This window comes from Bicyclus anynana, chromosome 12 (assembly GCF_947172395.1).
Source record: "Bicyclus anynana chromosome 12, ilBicAnyn1.1, whole genome shotgun sequence".
NCBI lineage: Eukaryota > Metazoa > Arthropoda > Insecta > Lepidoptera > Nymphalidae > Bicyclus > Bicyclus anynana.
Genome location: NC_069094.1, coordinates 9,784,739 through 9,804,846, shown reverse-complemented (window position 1 = coordinate 9,804,846; position 20,108 = coordinate 9,784,739). Strand labels below are relative to the sequence as shown.

Below are 20,108 nucleotides of genomic sequence, written 5' to 3'. Positions count from 1 at the left end.
CGGTGAAGGAAAAACATCGTGAGGAAACTTGCATAGCTGAGAATTTTTTTAATTCTCTACGTGTGTGAAGTCTGGCAATCGGCATTGGGCCAGCGTGGTGGACTATTGGCCTAACCCCTCTCATTTTGAGGACTCGTGCTCAGCAGTGATCCGAATATGGGTTGATTAAGATGATGATGATGATACAGTTATATTTAGTTATTAGTCTCGTAATAGATCTAAACATAATTTTACTAATAATGACTTGAGGGAATGGATTATTTTATTATGTTTGCTATAGTCATGCTTGATCACTATATTAATCAATGGTAAGTGTCGATAACGGGATGCACTTGTTCTGGAAGATACGTATACGCCGCGCCACGGAACAAGTCTTGAATACGCGGCGCTATGGCTCTCATTGTCATTTAGTAATGGCGGTCTTATTGTCATATGTGTAAGCCGCTGTCAATTTTAGTTTACGTTTTAGCCGCAGGACTTCTTTTGTGGTGCGGTATCTAAAATTTTTTGAAGTTGCAAGAATGAATAATCGGATAGGCATTTCAAATTGGTTCACTTAAATGTATGCTTATCAAAATTAACAATTTATTATGATCATTTGATACTTTTAGAGTATCATAAATAAAACGTTTGCCCTAAACGAGGACGAGTAGGAAGATGTTATATCACGAATTTAACTTGAAATAATGTATGTGGAAGGCAATTTATGTCAGAAACTAAGATGTATCCGAGGTCAACCACTATACTGACGTAACTCTTTGGACGAGTAGTTTATACCTCCATTTTGAATAATAGCTAGTTATTTACATATTTACTGCCTCGGTACAGTTTTTGGACCATACATACAATGTTTGTATGATTCTGATTAATTCATACAATACCGAATTCGTTCAGAAAACTAAAGACAATGCAAGTCATTCTCAAATCAACCTCTCAATCCTATTAAAAGGTATTTTGTGTTTACATGCGACCATAGATATAATCTCATGAGCAGACAAATTTCAACCAATAGCGGTGCAACCGGAAATACAGCTATCTCTTTCATTGCGTTGGGATGAAAGAGATGGGACTAGGACAACTCTGTCTGACTATCCATTTCTCTTAACTTAGTCGCATGTTAGCGCCACTGATGTAATTACGAGTAAGTGTAGATGTCTAAGGCAGACCGCGGTTGCCTAGAAGATGCCTATGAATTCAAAATGCCTACTTAATCTTTATTTTTTTTTAATATGACAAATATTCTCATTCCCCTCCAACTAGTCGGGAAAGTATTTGGAGTGGGTACGACAATAGACCAACGGGGCGGGGAACCACCACCTCTCAGTGATGAGTCCGACCGCTCTTACCGTTGAGCTATTGAAGCTCATAAATCTTTGAAAACCTATAAAACGTCCAATTACTTAATACTATAAATAGATAGGAGAACCTCGCGGTTTCACCCGCGTAGTTCATATTCCCGTGTTAATACGGGGATAAAATATAGCCTTTGTTACTCCCTGATAATGTAGCTTTCTATTGGTGAAAGAATTATTTAAATCTGTCCAGTAGATTTGAGTTTATGCGTTACACACACAAATACAAAATTTTCCTCTTTATCATCATCATCATTCTCAACCCATATTCGACCCACTGCTAAGCTCGAGTCTCCTGCCTGAATGAGAGGGGTTAGGCCAATAGTCCACCACGGTGGCCCAATGCGGATTGGCAGACGCAGAGAAAATTCTCTGGTATGCCGTTTTCCTCACGATGTTTTCCTTTACCGTTTTTTGAGGCACGTGATATTTAATTTCTTAAAATGCACACAACTGAAAAGTTGGAGGTGCATGCCCCGGATCGGATTCGAACCCACGCCCTCCGGAATCGGAGGCAGAGGTCATATCCACAGATCTCTTTATAATATTAGTGTACATTTGTCCGTGTATTTTGACGGCCTCCGTGGCGCAGTGGTATGCGCGGTGGATTTACAAAACGGAGGTCCTGGGTTCGATCCCCGGCTGGGCAGATTGAGATTTTCTTAATTTGTCCAGGTCTGGCTGGTGGGAGGCTTCGGCCGTGGCTAGTTACCACCCTACCGGCAAAGATTTTTAGCGCGATTTAGCGTTCCGGTACTATGCCGTGTAGAAACCGAAAGGGGTCTGGATTTTCATCCTCCTCCTAACAAGTTAGCCCGCTTCCATCTTAGACTGCATCATCACTTACCATCAGGTGAGATTGTAGTCAAGGGCTAACTTGTAAAGAATAAAAAAAGTAGGTCATTAATATGTTATTAAAACATGTAACATTACAGTTTACATCGTAGAGACAACAAAGGTTCACAGTGTTGTGTACAGTGTTACGAAAGCTACATGCAATGTTTATACGACGTACTCGTCTAGTCGTTGACCTAAACAGGGAGATAAACATTCATTACACTTATCTATTACACCTAATGATAAGGTGTAAAAACAGAGTTTTCCAACCTGCTGCCCTCTTAAGTTATGATATGACACTTTCGAGTTAGATAGTTTTCTTTTGCCAAAAACTTATGTACTAGTGTCATAGTGAAGTTCAATCTGGACCACTTTGGGAATCAATGCTCGGAAAAGTTTACAATCTAAATTTTTTATCAGATTTTATTATACGTACGTAAAAGACGCGATAGTTGACATTTTTAATTAGCATAAATGAAAAAGAAATTCTTTTAATTATTTTATGCAATATCATTAAGTATTAGAAATCGGAATTACTTATTACAAAATCTATCAACTTTTACCAGTATACCAAAAAATATGCACAGTATAATATTACTTTCAATTATTTACACAACTACTTTAATTTACGATGGTAATGATGATTTTAACTCTAACATAGTGTACCTTTGTAAGATCACAAATTTGATAGGCCATCTTATTTAGTTTAAGAGCTTACCATTTAAAAGTATCCTCACAGAGGTATCAAATCGAATCCATAGGCAAAAAATGGTTTTCTTTTGCTTTCCAAAATTTCTCCCACACATTAGTAAAAAGCAAAGTAAAAAGTATAAAAGCTTGTAAAAAAGTGAATAAAAAGGATAATAATATTGTTGAGACTAATAAAAACATCATTACGCTAATAAAGGTTCCCGCTTAACCACTTTCTCGTCATCATGGGAAAACAGCATTCGAGTGTTCACCCGTGCTCACCGCCTAGAGAACTTTCTCTCAGTCCACGGTGGTAACTCGCTAATGCCTGGGCCACGGAATGTTACTCTGTCTTAATTGAACACGCTTGACGCTCAATACTTTCCAGTTAAAAAGTTAAGTTATTCTTGATAGTTTAAGAATATAATCCGGAATGATAATAGCTTAAGCCAAGCGCTTTACTTTTTATATCCGTGGTATCGATAGAACATAAATCACTTAAGTTAAGCTTATATCCGTAGTGGTATCAGTAATAAAAAAATGTTACTTTGTTTGAAATTTCATTGAGCAGGCTTGACGCTCACTATATTCTAGTGCTACCTATATTCTGAAGTGAAACTTGCCTTTAGTATACAATATTTTGTTGTATCTCTTTGATGGTGTATGATTGATAGTGATAATCTAAACATAAACGTAAAGACACGGCGTAGCAGCCGTTCAACCAGCAGTAATATCAAATATATCATGTTATATCAAAAATATCGCTACCACATACGACTTTCTTTTGGCGGGCTAAACACGCAATTCACTTGTTCTTACGTTCGTCGCGGACGCGTATGCTTTACGCTTTGAGGGTCGTGGCCCGGGGTAAAACTTTGTTGTCAATAAAACTGACACTTATAATGCATTGTTCATACATATCTACAGTATAATTAAGTTACGGATAATGAAGTATCGTTTTACGATTTAAGTTTCTTTTTAATATAACAACATAAGTAAGTAATAAGTCGAGCACTTGTTCACTTTCTTTAGAAACACTAAATTAAATCATTTAAATAGACAACTGTTATAACTTACACTCAGACAATGAGTTATCTATAAAATATTGCCCGGCTAGACACTGAATAATATTTATGAGTGTTCTGAACAAGCTGGAATAGTTTCTACTTAGAATCGTGCATACACCTCCAACGCCAAAAAATGCAAAATAGTTATACTTGGGAATCGTGGTTCATTATTATAACGTGGTTCATAATTATATTCGATATATAAGAACTTCTTATGTTTGTCTTGTATGCTTATCCAAATAGATAACTAAATGGATTTTTAGGATTCTATAGTTCATAGAGGTATATAATTATTAATTATGTATATTTATCTAGACAACTAAGTGGTAAAATATGGTACAGGTAAATAGTTGTTTAAAGTCGTAAAAAAAATTATATACTTATCAATAACAATTAAAGTGGGGTTGGTAGACGTAGACACCTCGTCTTTCTTGCGGATGATTAAAAATTAAAACCATTAGGTATTCGATTCTGCTACTGAAATCAAGTAGGGTTTTAAAAAATTATCACTCTTTTCACATTTGCAAAGTAAAAATGTAACGTTAGCTAATCGTGTTTGGTACTTGAAACAATTGCGATTTATGTGTAAAATTTTTGACGGCCTCCGTGGCGCAGTGGTAAGCGCGGTGGATTTACAAGACGGAGGTCCTGGGTTCGATCCCCAGCTGGGCTGATTGAAGTTTACTTAATTGGTCCAGATCTGGCTGGTGGGAGGCTTTGGCAGTGGCTAGTTACCACCATACCGACAAAGACGTACCGCCAAGCGATTTAGCGTTCCGGCACGATGTAGTGTAGAAACCGAAAGGAGTGTGGATTTTTATCCTTCTCCTAACAAGTTAGCCCGCTTCCATCTTAGATTGCATCATCACTTACCATCAGGTGAGATTGTAATCAAGGGCTAACAAAAAAAAAATCAAGATTATCGGTATTATGGTTTATTCTGAACAGGTAATGCACAGCGTAGCAGAACAATTCTCGAATTCATGAATATTTAATAACAAACCAGCTTATATTATTCTTGGTGTGACTTTCGACTGCCAATATTCATAAATTATGTTAAAAAGGAACTTGATATCTTGTTTTGTGCATTATATCGAGCTAACTCTCTACGATATTAATATAATAATAGTTTTCTCATTTTATTATTATATTATTCAGAATTTAAGACTCTCGCCGAAAAAAGATTTTAATCAAGTATTATGCAATATACATATTATACTCAAAGAGAAGTGATAGCCCAGTGGATATGACCTCTGCCTCCGATTCCGGAGGCAGAGTTGTTCGAATCCCGTCCGGGACATGCACCTCCAACTTTTCAGTTTTTTAAAGAAATTAGATATGTGTCTCAATCGGTGAAGGAAAACATCGTGAGGAAACCTGCATACCAGAGACCTATCTTCATTCTCTGCGTGTGTGAAGTCTGCCAATCCGCATTGGGCCAGCGTGGTGGACTATTGGCCTAACCCCTCATATTCTGAGAGGAGACTCGAGCTCAGCAGTGAGCCGAATATGGGTTGATGACGACGACGATATTATACATTAAAAATCAAAACTTACAAATGGCATTGGTAGTTCAAACTGCTCATATTTTTTAATTTTTTAAAAATATTTACAAATAATTAACATTTTATTATTTAACATTACTGCACTAAGTTTTGTATTACAGTATAAGAATAGCTATGTAGGTAAATTACCAGTTACATCTATTACCACCATACCTACCTGTCTGAGGTAGATACCTTCAAAAAGCCTCCATTAAGAATTCGCTTCGCTGTGTAAAAACTTAACAGTCGTAATATCCTCCAGCTATTCCGTCATCCGCTACCGTAGTTTTTGTTTTCGGTTACTCAGAAATAGCTGATGTATTTTAGGCGGAAATTAATTAACTTAAAATTAATGTGTAAAACATAGCACTAATATTAATTTTAACTGTTTACTCTAACAGTAGTCAATATGTCTACCGTTAAGTCGCTTTTACACAGTCCGACACGACATGACGTCGACGTCAATACAAACTTGCCGACTATAGAAAATACTATAGTGTTTTTCAGATAGCATGGGTACGGTGACAGTTCGTTACACTCTTGAAAGTTTGCCGCTATTCACGATAATAGTACGTATTATGAACGTCATAAGGCAACTGTCACCGTACCCATGCTATATGAAAACCACTTTAATAATATACTCATACATTAAGTAAGTAACTAATAAACAAATATTTAACGTTTAGAAACTTTTACACCGACCAGCTAGTCTATTTACTAATTTGGTCTTTATTTTAATTTAATAGATTGTTGACATATTAAAATTACCATCAAATCAGCTGAGAAATGTCTACCTGCTGTATGATATGCAACGGATGACCATTGTTACATAGAATCTCAATGTCGTATATGTCAGATTTAAACAACATACGTCTAATTTAGCAAATAAGCCTGCTGCACGATATCATTGAACAGGTTTTTGTTGACGACAGTTTGTACCGCTGCTGGTTAGAGCGTACTAGGAAGCGTGATAGCATAGATGTAATATGTCAGTTCAATGAACCGACTTATTACTTCTATATTACGGATATCCCTTATTTGTTTTAACGCGGTAATGTAATAATAATATTATAATAGAACGATAAACCGACCGAAACCTAGACCTGCTGGATTATGTATCTATCTCGGGGTACCATTCAAAGTCGTTTATCATCGTATTTTCGTCTTTCGTATATCTGTAAGCCTTGACCTTGAGTATTTTTACGATCATCTAACGTGATTATTTCAACGAAATTACGTAGGTTTTATCTACTTAAATATAAAAAAAACAAACACGAAAGGGAAGAAGAATAAAAAAATTTCAAATGAATATTAATCAGGCGAAAGTTTGTGTGTGTGCTTGTTCCTCCTTTACGCTGCGGCTACTAAAGCGATTTGGCTGAAATTTGGACTGGAAATAGATTTCACTCTGAATTAACACACTTTTTATCCCGGAAAAATCCATAGTTCCCGTGGGATTTGTAAATAACTGAATTCCACGCGGATGAAGTCGCGGGCGTCCGCTAGTGTAATATTAAATAAATTAATAAATCCCCAGAGTAGGTATTTAAAATTAGTATCTGACACTTCAGACACGATATTATCGTTATTATTTTCGCAATCGTGTCGGTGTCTGTAAACGACTTTGCTATACGATAACATTAAATTCTAAACATAGCATATTACACTTGCTCTCAATACACTCGAATGGAACCTGCGCCTGCGCACTACGCGTTGACCAATACCAATAATATTGATGGGGTCCATGATGTAATTGAATGAGATTATGTTACATATCGTACGTGCCACTTTATATGTATATTTAATAATACAAATTTATATTTATAATTGGGCTATATTAAAAAGCAGTCGGTATTTTTTAATGATCGTTTAGCATCTGTGACTCGAGTTGGTCACTTTAATGGAGATCTGCTGGCCTATTCACTATTTTGGTCTTTATTATCAACCTATTAAAATAAACCAACTATAAGATATCCACCAGTAGGCACCGGATTTCATTTGTTACATACGAGTATAATATCAATTAGTATACGTTAAAGATAGAGAATTAGATTTGGAACAACTACCTATATTGTTTGCTCAACAATAAGGATATCATAACTTAATACTTAATTATAAGGAACAAACTATTATAATTACGAGTATATAGATACTTTACAAAATATTTGTTGTGTAACAACATGACAAACATTCTCTTCTTAGAATATTAATAATAATAATTTTAAAAAGTTTTAATAGTTTAATTAAATAAAATCTTATTAGGTGCCATTGAAGTGGGTGTCGAGCACGGACTTTCATTTAAGTAGACACCGTTTGCTGTAGTAGTAATAGTACCTATAATCCAACCGGGTCAAAGTTTTGTTAGTTTTGCTAAGTAATTCAAGAAATTTTTGAATTAAAAAATTTCAATTAAAAAAAAACGTCATAGTATGTCGATTTTTCGGTTTATTTTACAATATTGTTAGTAAGTAATAATAAATTAAAGCATTTTTACAGTTTTTTTGAGTAATTTGAAACCATGAAAGTTTCAAACGCGCCTGACAAGAAACTCAGCAAGATTTTTTTCATTATCTCTTTCAATTATTATTTAGAAGTATATTTACATCATTTGTGATGATATGTAGAATAAAAAATCGATCTTAACATTGAACGAAACACAATAATCGGACGCAATATAAATAAGTAACGCGGTAAATCTTGTATTACTTAAGTTTTCTATAGCAGTGTACTCAACATTTTAGGCACACTTTTATAGTGCGGTATCAAGTTAAATATTGGTCCGTGGTATCGTGTATTTGAGTTGTTTCTCCACGTTTTGAGGCCAAGGCTTATCTGCGTGGATTGGTTATCATTCTTATTAGTAAACTTTGTAAGCGACTTACACAATCGTGGCCACCGTATATGGGAAAAACAACATAGACAATGACTTGTAATACATTGTTTGAGTATGTTTATAGGTGCTTTAGTTAGATATTTTACGTTTTGTGATAGAACTAGTGCTTTCTCTTAAACAAATACATATTCACATGGAAATTACTAGCGCCAAGCTTATTTCTACTGCCAGGCGGCATCGCTGCGTTGCTGTCAAGAGTATGTTCCACTAAAATAAGGCATTTAAAATCAGAGGGATTGTTCGTAAAGCTAATTTTAGTTAATTAATTAAATAAGTTAATGGAAGACTACCGAACCACACCGGCACACCTAGTTCCCGTAGGAATATGGGTACAAAATATAGCCTATGCTACTCGCTGATAAATGTAGAAAAAGAAGAAATATACTTTATTGTACATTAAAACAAAAATAAACAATAACTTATAATAACCCTTAGAAACTAATGTACAAATGGCGGTCTTATCGTTAAAGAGCGATCTCTTCCAGACAACCACTGTGGAAGAGAAAAAAATTAAAAACGTATGCACCGATTCTGTAATGTAACTTTCAATTATTAAGGTTGCCTGGAAGAGATCGCTACTAAGCGATAAGGCCGCCTTTTGTATTCTACTTTTTCTTGTGTTTCTGTCTTGCTTGTTTTCTTTTATTTTTGTGGTGTACAAATAAAGTGTATTAAATAAAAAAAAAATAAAAATGAAAGATTTTGCGAATAACTCAGGTGGGCTCTCTTCTTGCCTCGTTTACCTACTCCTGGATATAGGTGTCCTGTAAAGTAGTTGATACCTCACTAATATACCTACCTAAAAGTATAAAAATATAGTTTTAAATATTTTAGTACAAAAAATATTTCCTTTTGGGCAGTCCAAAAAATTAATCACTCGTAAGCAAGAATTTTTTATTAGAGATATGTCACTAGCGCGTCAAAACTGAGGCAAAGAAAAGCGGCTAATTGTCTTAATTTCATTGAGTAGCATAGTAAGTAAACAACGAAAGTTATTTACTTAAATAAATAATACCTAAATATTGTATACAATGTCGAGTTGTGTGTTCAGGAATTGTAAAAACTGTATAAACATAAATACATATATAATGGTATTAAAAATAAAGCTGTGCATGTGTGCACTTAATGGAGTCGCTAAATTCAGACACTTTTTGCGGTGATTTTGTAGGCACGTAACATATCTATTGTATAAAAAATGTTTGCTCATAAGTAGGTAACCACACACAAATTATTTAGTCAATTTTAAAAAGTTAGACTCAAGAATTGAATTCTTTGAAAAACTAGTTTCAATGCGCCTATAGCAATCTACAAGCAATATGAACGATTTGAATTTAAATAAAAAAAATGTCAATGTATCAATGTGGCAAGCAAGTTTACAGGTCCTATTCAATATAAGATAAGAAACGAACAAACAAACGAACACACATTTATGAATATGAATTTGTGCCATTATCATTTCCGTGGTTTTTGCTAAATTGAAAAAAAAAACCTCTACATTTAAGGGTTGGAATTTGCTAATAATTATGACTATAACAAATTTCAACATGAAAAATCTAGATCTAATTAAGTAACTGAAATATGAAAAGCTCTCGCTTAAGAGGAAAGGAAAAGGAAATACCTATTAGATACGGCTACTCAGCTACAATGAGCTTAAAACAATTGAATTAAAAAAAAAAAAACAATGTGCCACTGTGCTGTTCTCTAGTTCGATGACCGTGGCACAGATACTCACTGACAGTTGAGATCAATGAAAACCATACCGAATGTGTCAGCGATGACGAAACAGTAGCCAAGTTTTTTGTAACATGAGAATCTTTAAGTGAAATAAATTCTCAAGTAAATTGAATTAGACGTTTTTATTACCTGCAGATAAAATCTTATGTGAAAAATATGACAATCTTTAAATCATGAAGACAATACGTTCATACAAAGTTCATACACATTCGTATTATTGTGAAGATTTGAAATTATCATATAATCTCAAAATTATAATTTATAATAAACAATTATGGCCATATGCCAATATGACCCACACACTCCTAAAATTTTCGTCCTAAGTATGCTCAGAGGACATACCTACTCGTATATATACCATAATTGTTTATTATAAATTATTATTTAAGATTTTATGATAATTTAAAATCTTCACAATAATACGAATGTGTATGAACTTTATATGAACGTATTGTTGCGATGCCGGATCATCCGGGTATGGGCCTCTTGCTTGATTTGCCCGTGTACCAAAATATTTATGTATTTATGCCACTGTCATTGTAATGGTAATGTCATTGTAGCACGAGTGATACAATAGACGGCGCTAGTTCTACAATCTCTATTTACGTGCAGTGGCATACAATACTTGCAAATTTTCTACGATGATAAAAGAAAAAAATAATTAACAAAACTTGGTAAATAATACACAGGGTGTCCCGTAAATACGACATACTCTACAGGGAGATAACACCAAGGTCTACTAAAATAACGCAATATATGTATGTTAGCCGAAATTTTACGGTTTACGAGTTGTATTGATTTTTGAACAAAACACAATATAAAATTCATGAAATAAGAGACAATAAATTATTGCTTAATTTAAATCTGGCAACCCTATTACAAGCGCTTACGTACCGAGTCCCCGCCTGCAATAGAACAGCCCTACAGATATGACCCATAATTTAATTAACAACTGCTATTTATGGTCTAAATTGTGTCCGTTTCAACGGTAGGACTTTCAATAAAATATTTTAGTATTTTATGTAAAAATGTTTCTTTGCCTAGTATATGTAATTATCATCAGCCTTTTTTTAAAGGAATATTTTAAAACTGATCCAGGACTCGGAACTTTATTATTTGAGGCAGCACAGGTTAACCAATGGACCAACGAAGATCTGTAACTACATTTTAATTGGTTAATTAAATTAACTTTGTTCGTCACACACTTTTTATTTGTATACTGTGTAACTTACTTTGGTTTCACAACTGTGGAAGAAAGTGATTACCATAATACAGGGAATCCTAGTGTGGAGATCACAGACCTATGTTAAATATTGTCATGTATTTACTTACGTTATATTTTGTCACTAATTGTTACTTGTTGTGATAGCCCAGTGGATATGACCTCTGCGTCCGATTCCGGAGGGTGTGGGTTCGAATCCGGTCCGAGGCATGCACCTCCAACTTTTCAGTTGTGTGCATTTTAAGAAATTAAATATCACGTGTCTCAAACGGTGAAGGAAAACATCGTGAGGAAACCTGCATACCAGAGAATTTTCTTAATTCTCTGAGTGTGTGAAGTCTGCCAATCCGCATTGGGCCAGCGTGGTGGACTATTGGCCTAACCCCTCTCATTCTGAGAGGAGACTCGAGCTCAACAGTGAGCCGAATATGGGTTGATGACGACGAATTGTTACTTTGTTATTCTATCCAATACTCATTAATGGCTCAATACGAGTAGATAATATTCTAGTAAAAACTGTAACTTTCCTAATGACTTTGATAGTTTATTAATGACAAAAAAAGATATGAGATTTTTTAATATTATCTTACCTACCGCACCGACATTTAATACAAACATTTACATATTATGCATAACATAAATAAGTATATAATATGTTATAGAATACACCACATTTTTTGCACTCGCATTTAAATTGACTTATTTTAAGATATGCTTTTTTATTTAAGCTGCATAATATATTACCAATCCAATGAGATAAGTACTAGAGTTTCCTCAATTAATTTTTATATGTCTTTGTGAAATTATCTCTCATGATCTTGAAATAATATAAAAAACATTTGATATTCAAATTAGTTGTTGGTTAATGTTATGTAATATTTTTCATCTAGAACATTTGATGTCATGAATATTTAAATCGTTTAAAATACATTATACATACCTGCCCGAACCAGACTTATTTAAAGGCTTGGACACTTCGAAATAAGTTTAGTTTTATTAGGACGGCTAAGCTGTCGGTTTATTTTGTACATTGATTATTATTGAATGACTATGAGTGAAGTGAATAGTGATGGAACTAAAAATAGAACAAAGCACAAGCAATCAGATGTTATGTGTTGGAATTGTTTTAAATCTGAGGGCAGTGATGATGAGCCAACAGACATAGAGCCAGTACCTTTGTCTAAAGTACGTGAAGAACACAGGAAAAAATTAAAAGTGTACTCCTTTTTAGCGTCAGAATTATCGAAGCCTAAAGCAGTTTCCCTTAAACAGAAAATATCGGAACCCTATAAAATTGGAAAAGAAATTGATACTGAAATTTCAAAACATCAGTCAAATTCGGAAGATTTTGATAAAGAAGTTTTTTCAGACAACATTCAAAATGGGACATTATCACCTCAGGAACAAAATATTTCACATAATAAATCAATTACTCCAGAATTGCAAATAATTACGTCTAAATCAAATAAATCATTACTAAGTAATAAAGAAAAAGAAATCACTGAAAGTATTATAGAAACGACAAAACGAAAAATTTTGGTACAAGACTCTCCTTCGTTGATTTCACAAAAAAATATTTTACATCACCATGATCCAACTAATGAACAAAGTAACCGTGTCGATCGGAAGGTAAAAACTGAACAGTTGAAATGTTTTGAATCGCCTAGTGGGTTGAGCGTAACCAAAAATGATTTCAAAGAATATATTTCACCTGTAAAAAAAGAAAAGGCATTTGAATCACATACAAGCGAGCAATTAAAATCAATCATAGAAATCCCATCCCCTGAGGTAAATAAAGAATTAAGTGGCAGAAATAATTTTGATGAAATCAATAAACAAACAGATCTACCTAAAATAACTACTTCACGAGTTGAATTTACGAACATAAATACCGTTTCAAAAATACCAGTGCTAAAACATTCTCCTGTAATGTGTCAAAAAACTAAAGTAAAAGATAACTTAAATGTTACAAGTGGTGATTTGAATGAGTCAAAAGCTAAATCAGTGCTTAAAAGTATTAATGAAGTTGATAGACCTTCTGAAATAATATTAGAACATAAAAATGAAAACTTTACAGACGGTGACAAAATAATACATAAGGTCGAAATTGTTACATCAACTCCTAAAAAGAAGTATGTAGCCAATAATATAAATGATGGTAAAGCTGATCTAAAATTTTATGAAACAAAAGAAGAGCCTAATAGTGACAAAATTGACAACGCGAGTTCTAATGGATCTGAATCTGGGTATACAGGATCCTTAGCAACAGTTCAAGAATTTGTTATTGATGAAGCTCACGAGGAAAGGAAAGAAGTTGAAGAAGTAAAAAATAAAGATGATGATATAGAAAAGCTGACTTCATCTCTATCTTCTCTTAATATTGTTGCAAAAAAACCTATAATGCACTCATCATCATTATCATCTGATATTCACAAATTAGGAAGGAAACTACCAACTAAAACTACGAAATGGAGTACACTCTCGATGGTGCCTAGATCAGTCAGTTTTGAAGGTATCTAAAATTTGTTAGTTTATTTTGTGTGTTAATTTAAATAAAAGTTAATTGTTTAATTTCTATTTGATAGTATTTTTGTATTTAAAATATTAAATTACTGATGGTCGTCCTTGTGTAATGAACAATTCGTACATGGGACCTACTTAATGAGTCAGATTTTAAATTGACTCCAGTATTAGCCTACTGAGTGAGCAGTTCATTATTTATTGTAGCAAAAAGTATCGCCATTGCTGTACGTAACAGGAAACAATCATACCACGCAGGATGCGATAATATTTGGATTAATTGTTTCACTAACAAAACGAATTATTTAGTTTAGTTTCATGGCAGTGGTGGACAGTCCACTTTGTTTTTGTGTATAATATGACAGCTTTAGTAAGTTTAGAGAGTAAATCGCGTTACCAATCCTTTGGAAGCGTTAATACTAATGATGAATCTGTGTCACAATATCAACCTGTTAATATTTACAGTGTGAATTCCAGTGGCTTTGAAGAAATAGAAAAAAGATCCGCTCTCAGTATGTTGCGTCGTTGGTGTTGTTTTTGTTGTGTTGCGACATCTGATGACGTCCATGATTCCGTACTGGATGATCCCAGTTCATCACTAGCAGGCCATGTTGGACGTAGTTATACTTTAAATAAAGAAGATAACAAACCAGTAAAACAGACACCAACTACTATTATGACTAGAGCTATTGACAATGATTGCATAAGCAAAGTGACTGACAATGATTCCATAAAATCTACAACTACGCTTTTGCTGACCAGCGAACAAGAAGCTAGTTCCATTAGCCTTTACAAAATAAAGGTGAAAAGGCAAAATTCATGTGACCCGCCATGTGACTCAGGGAATAATAGTCGAAGCAGCACTCTTAAAACTGGTGAGAAAGTGTCATTCATTCGTGAGATCCTGACGTGTCGGGACACGTTTCTGCGTTCACTGGAATGGTGTGACAACTCCCTGACACGGGGCAAAAAGTATCGCTACATAAAACGCGACGATTGGCTAGAACTAGAAAACGGTACCCAGAAATCTATACTGATTTCGTGGAGCACTGATCACTTGTATTTTACTTACACTGTTCTCTATTGTTCTCGCCTTTTCACTTCACTTGGTTTCTTTTTTCCGACGAACATTTAATCCACAGAAACTTAGCACTCGGTTAAGACCACAATTTCGCATAAAATTAACCACATTTGTAATGCACCACACTCGTACAATGAAGATACTTTACCTAATGTTTAAGGAATCATGAAAATTTTCCATTGACATTGAGTAAATTGTTTTTAAATCTATTTTTTTTTTTACAGATGAGGTGTACATATCAGAAGCGGTATCGCCAGGCCATGCTACGTTACCGCGACGGTCAAACTCCCCCTTGCCTCATGAACGTGATATGGACCGAGACAGATTCCCCATCAATAGGAGTGGACTGCAGGTAAGGAGATTAAACACACTTATTCATGAAGAAAATGATAAATCTTCTTCAGTCTAATTAGTATACCTCGTTTCACCAACTTCTTTCAACTTTCGAAGTTAGTGATATTGCTGGAATTTCCTTTAAAAATATTCCAATTAGGATCTGACTTGACATCTCTTCGATCTTAACTGATTCAGTAGCTTAAACTAATGAAAAAATAGCTATCTATAAGTAGTCCATGTGTCAAAAATCAGTTCACTATCTTAAACAAATGTAAAACATAACTATCTACGAGCAGTCCATGTGTCAAAAATCAGTTCAGTAGCTTAAACTAATGAAAACATAGCTAACTATGAGTAGTCCATGTGTCAAAAATTAGTTCAGTAGCTTAAACTAATGAAAATCATAGCTATCTACGAGTAGTCCATGTGTCAAATATCAGTTCAGTAGCTTAAACTAATGAAAAACATAGCTATCTTCGAGTAGTCCATGTGTCAAAAATCGTTTTCCATCTATTGTGATCACCATTAACTAGATCTTCTGTCAAATTCTGTTTACCACTAGGTACAACAGGTATGTTTGTCTTGGTTTTACAGACAGGCATAATGTCAGCGTGCACTGCGTTTATAACTGGGGTAAGCACTAAACAGGGATGATGACAGGACTGAGAAAGAGACAGATGATTTAAAACTTTATAATCCTACTCGATTACGGCCTACGGGCACAATTGTTTTTCTGGGTAAGCTCTGTTTATTTGCATCTATGGTATTCACCATTATATATTGTAGAAAAGACCTGTACTGGATCCAGGATCCATGGAACTTTTTTACAATTGATTTCTATCAAGTTAATAATTTTTCGTAAGTCTTGATAAGATGTCCAACTATTTTTATTTTTTAAAATTCTCATCAAATCATCATCATACTTATCTGTATTAGTACCAAAGATGCGCAAATATGGTTACCAAGTTCGAATCTAATCGAACGTCAAGGTTGTTCATTCAGGAACTATTGGTTCTTATATGGACTAGTTGACACTTTTTTTAAATAGTCTGAAATAGTTCATTATCGTTCTACTAGATAGAATTTTTTTTTTTTCATAATTTTGTTGATATGATTACAAATAAATTTTAGTTTTTAAATATGTTTTTGAAAATACGAACCAAAACTCCTGTCGGCCATGATGGTAAACACTCATATTTCAACTGTTTCATGACGTCACTATAACAAATCCCTTACAAACGGAGCGTTTGACAAAAATATTAGCTATCAGTTTAGTTTGACGTTTAGTACATCAAGTAACACTGTGACGTCACAAAATGGACGACTGCGTTTTTGACGTTTGGAAAAAAATACATGATTTTTAAAGTAAGTTTTATAAGAAATCCTTAACTTTTATTAATTATTATCGATATATTTCGGACCCCTTAAAACACGCACTATGCGAAATTAATATTGTTTATAATAAATTTGATATGAGTCAACTACCCTATTTATCGACCAAGATTTTACCCACACTCAACTTTTCCTGTTAGGTCCTGTTACATACTTCTTCTTCAACAGGACAAGTTATATAGAAGCTTGTAAATAATGCAAAACTATGGATGCGAATACCTATAAGTAGACATCATTGTGCGTTATTTCCAAGTCACCAGAGTGGAAAGAACGGATAAGTTGAACGTTTTATCCGCTTCGGTGTTTGTTTGTATAACTGTAAAGTTCGAAACAAGTATTGTTTCGGAGGCCGCGCTCGCGATTGTATTGTTACCAGTAGGTACATTGTCATGGCAATTGCAACATGCCCTTGCGAACATTTGGAATTAGCTAAATATTTTGACAGCCTCCGTGGCGCAGTGGTATGCGCGGTGGATTTTCAAAATGGGCAGATTAAGATTTTCTTAATTGGTCCAGGTCTGGCTGGTGGGAGGCTTTTGTCATGGCTAGTTACCACCCTACCGGCAACGACGTACCGCCAAACGATTTAACGTTCCGGTACTATGCCGTGTAGAAACCGAAAGGGGTGTGGATTTTCATCCTTCTCCTAACAAGTTAGCCCGCTTCCATCTTAGACAGCATCGTCACTTACCATCAGGTGAGATTGTTGTCAAGGGCTAACTTGTAAATAATATAAAAATAAAATCATTTGGATAATGAGCTAGCAGACGCCCGCGTTTTTGTTTTTTCCTCCCTTAGGGTGAATCGTTATATAAAGTAGCCTTTGTGCTCACATTTATCTTTGTACAAATTTCATCAACTTACTTTCGCATTTAAAAAAATTAAAATGTTGAATATTACCGGAATACTGTTCCTAATGAAATGCCGGTTTCTATTAAATATTCTTTCGAACTTCACTTGAAGGTATAAATGTTTTGCAAACTTACAGGAGTTACGGTTTTGGAGCTCAGACCCACCATGTTGCTCCAATGTTGGTTAGCGGGGTTAAGGGGGATAATGTTTGGATCTTTAAGGATCACTATCAGATGCCCGGAGTCCGGACTGACGCCTCAAGGGAATCACTGAGTCGCTTAGGAGTTTATATCAATAGCTAGCGGACACCCGCTACTTCGTCTACCCTAGACCTCCTTAATCTGGCTCCCTTGCAAAATCCACTCTTAGCGGGAGTCTACTAACTGTAAACTACCTCCTTGCCAAATTTCATCTTTGTACGTCTAGTGGTTTCCGAGATTTTGTGATGAATGACCTTTCACATTTATATATTAATCTATAGAACCCAAAGCCTACTTCATAATGCCTAGCCTTACTATACTAAAGCCATACTCGAGGAGTACTGTTTACTAACAAACTATTTAGAAATGAGGGTAGAAAACGCATGTCATTTCATAACTTTTTTATTTTAAATTATGTATTGTTGTTTTGTAAAATATTATTCAAAATATAGTAACTATATCTAATTGTTTTAAGCTTATTAATCATATTTATTTTCATTAATTTAAGAACAAGCTAATTATTATTATTATTAGGTGTGAAATGACTAGCGATTTATACCCTCATTTTTAATTTGTTTTTTGGTAAACAGTCCTCAAGTATGGCTTTAGTATAGATACTATGTATTACACTGAGGCAATTAAATGTCATTTCCGTCCGTTAGTAAGTAAGCTTTTAAAATCGCCTGAAGATATCAATGGATGTAACATCATCTTAGCTAGAGTATGTGAAATGATGTAACATAATTCCCCCATACGATTAGAGTGGGCAGACTCAATAAAATGTATTCAATGCCATATGTGGTTTTCTGACCCGTTTCACATGCACGGGCGCCGCCATTGCTTGAGGTGAAATCGTATAAAGTGATTTTATACATACTCGTAAATATATCACATTGAACGTCGTAATGTTTAATCCGTGTCTAACAATTTTCCTAATCCATATAAATTATTTGTATTTTTAGTTGGTAGGTTTTTAAACTTTTATACTCGACTTTACACAATTGCTTGTGTAGTGTACATAAAGCGAAAGACGTGACATGAAAATATAACGTCATCAGACATGACGACATACTATCTGGGGACACGGCAGTGGCCACAACCAAGTCGAGCAAAAAAGAGACCGTACCTTTCTTTTCTCGAAGCAATTTTTTGCCCCTATAACTTTGTTGTGGATGAAACTAGAAGCCTGTATTTTCAGTAACCAAGCAGGCATTGTATCGACACGGTATATTCGTCTTTGAATTCCAGACTATAATATTATAGTCTGGAATTCATACCTAATGTACCTAATGCCATCAAAACAAAACTTGTAAAAATACAAGGTCTCGCAATTCAGTTCTATATTATCGTAAAAAGTTGTGAGATCCATGTAATACCAATGTGGTTACTTTATTCAGTCCCGTAATAACTTAAGACAGGACCTTCTGTCTTAAGTTATTACGGAATTAGCTAACCTAACAATATTCTTAGTCGTATAGTGACCAATATCAATATAAGTTTTTATAATTTAAGTTGAATAGATTAACTACAGATACACTAGACAGACTAACTTTTACTAATTCTTAAAGTGCAAATCGGTTCAAATTGAATGAAATTTGAAATATACCGTGTCGATAACAAAAATATCACCTTCACCTTGGCGCTCAATACGTAATTTTCCTCGTATATGTGTACCAAGTTTCATTTAATTCCGAGCTTAAGTATCCAAAATTTTACACTTATGATTAACTAGCCTAGTAACTAGTTCCCTTTCCCGTGAGATTACAGGGATAAGATATATCCTATGACACAAATAATGCGGCTTTCTAGTTGCTAGTGGTAGAAGAATTTTCAAAATCGGTTTAGTAGACCCAGAGATTAGCTAAACTACCACAAACTTTACCTAATTAGACTAGAGTATGTAAAGGTACGTATAATAATGTCTGGGACCGATGAGTTAACGTAAGAGGCACAAGACCCGAAAATCTAGTTATACGAGTAAAATTACGTATTGAGCGCCAAGGTGAAGGTGATATTTTTGTTATCGGCCAGACAAGACAAGGACATCCTCAAAGTCACAACAAACTTATCGCCATGATGTAAAGGAAATTGAGCAAGACACGAGTATACGTGGCAAATTTGGTAGACCTTGCTTAATTGGTCTCATTATTAAACTGTACGTAGCGATTAAATCAACCCATATTCGGCTCACTATTGAGCTCGAGTCTCCTCTCAGAATTAGAGGGGTTAGGTCTTAGTTCACCACGCTATAGCCCAATGCGGATTGGTAGATTTCACACATGTACGGAATTAAAAAAATTCTCAGGTACGCAGTCTCGTTTTTCCTTTACCGTTTGAGACAAGTGATATTTAACTTCTTAAAATGCACATAACTGAAAGTTGGATGCC

At 34.6% G+C, this 20,108-nt stretch overlaps 1 protein-coding gene across 3 annotated transcripts in view; it reads left to right on the top strand.

Annotated features, from left to right (window-relative positions):
• LOC112049756 (uncharacterized) overlaps nt 1-20,108 on the top strand; it is a 104,049-nt gene that overhangs the window by 74,227 nt on the left and 9,714 nt on the right. For all 3 annotated transcript variants that reach the window (XM_052884762.1, XM_052884763.1, XM_052884764.1), the window contains one exon: nt 15,165-15,292. In XM_052884762.1, the coding sequence (XP_052740722.1) occupies nt 15,165-15,292 (128 nt within the window). The remainder of the gene's footprint in view (nt 1-15,164; nt 15,293-20,108) is intronic.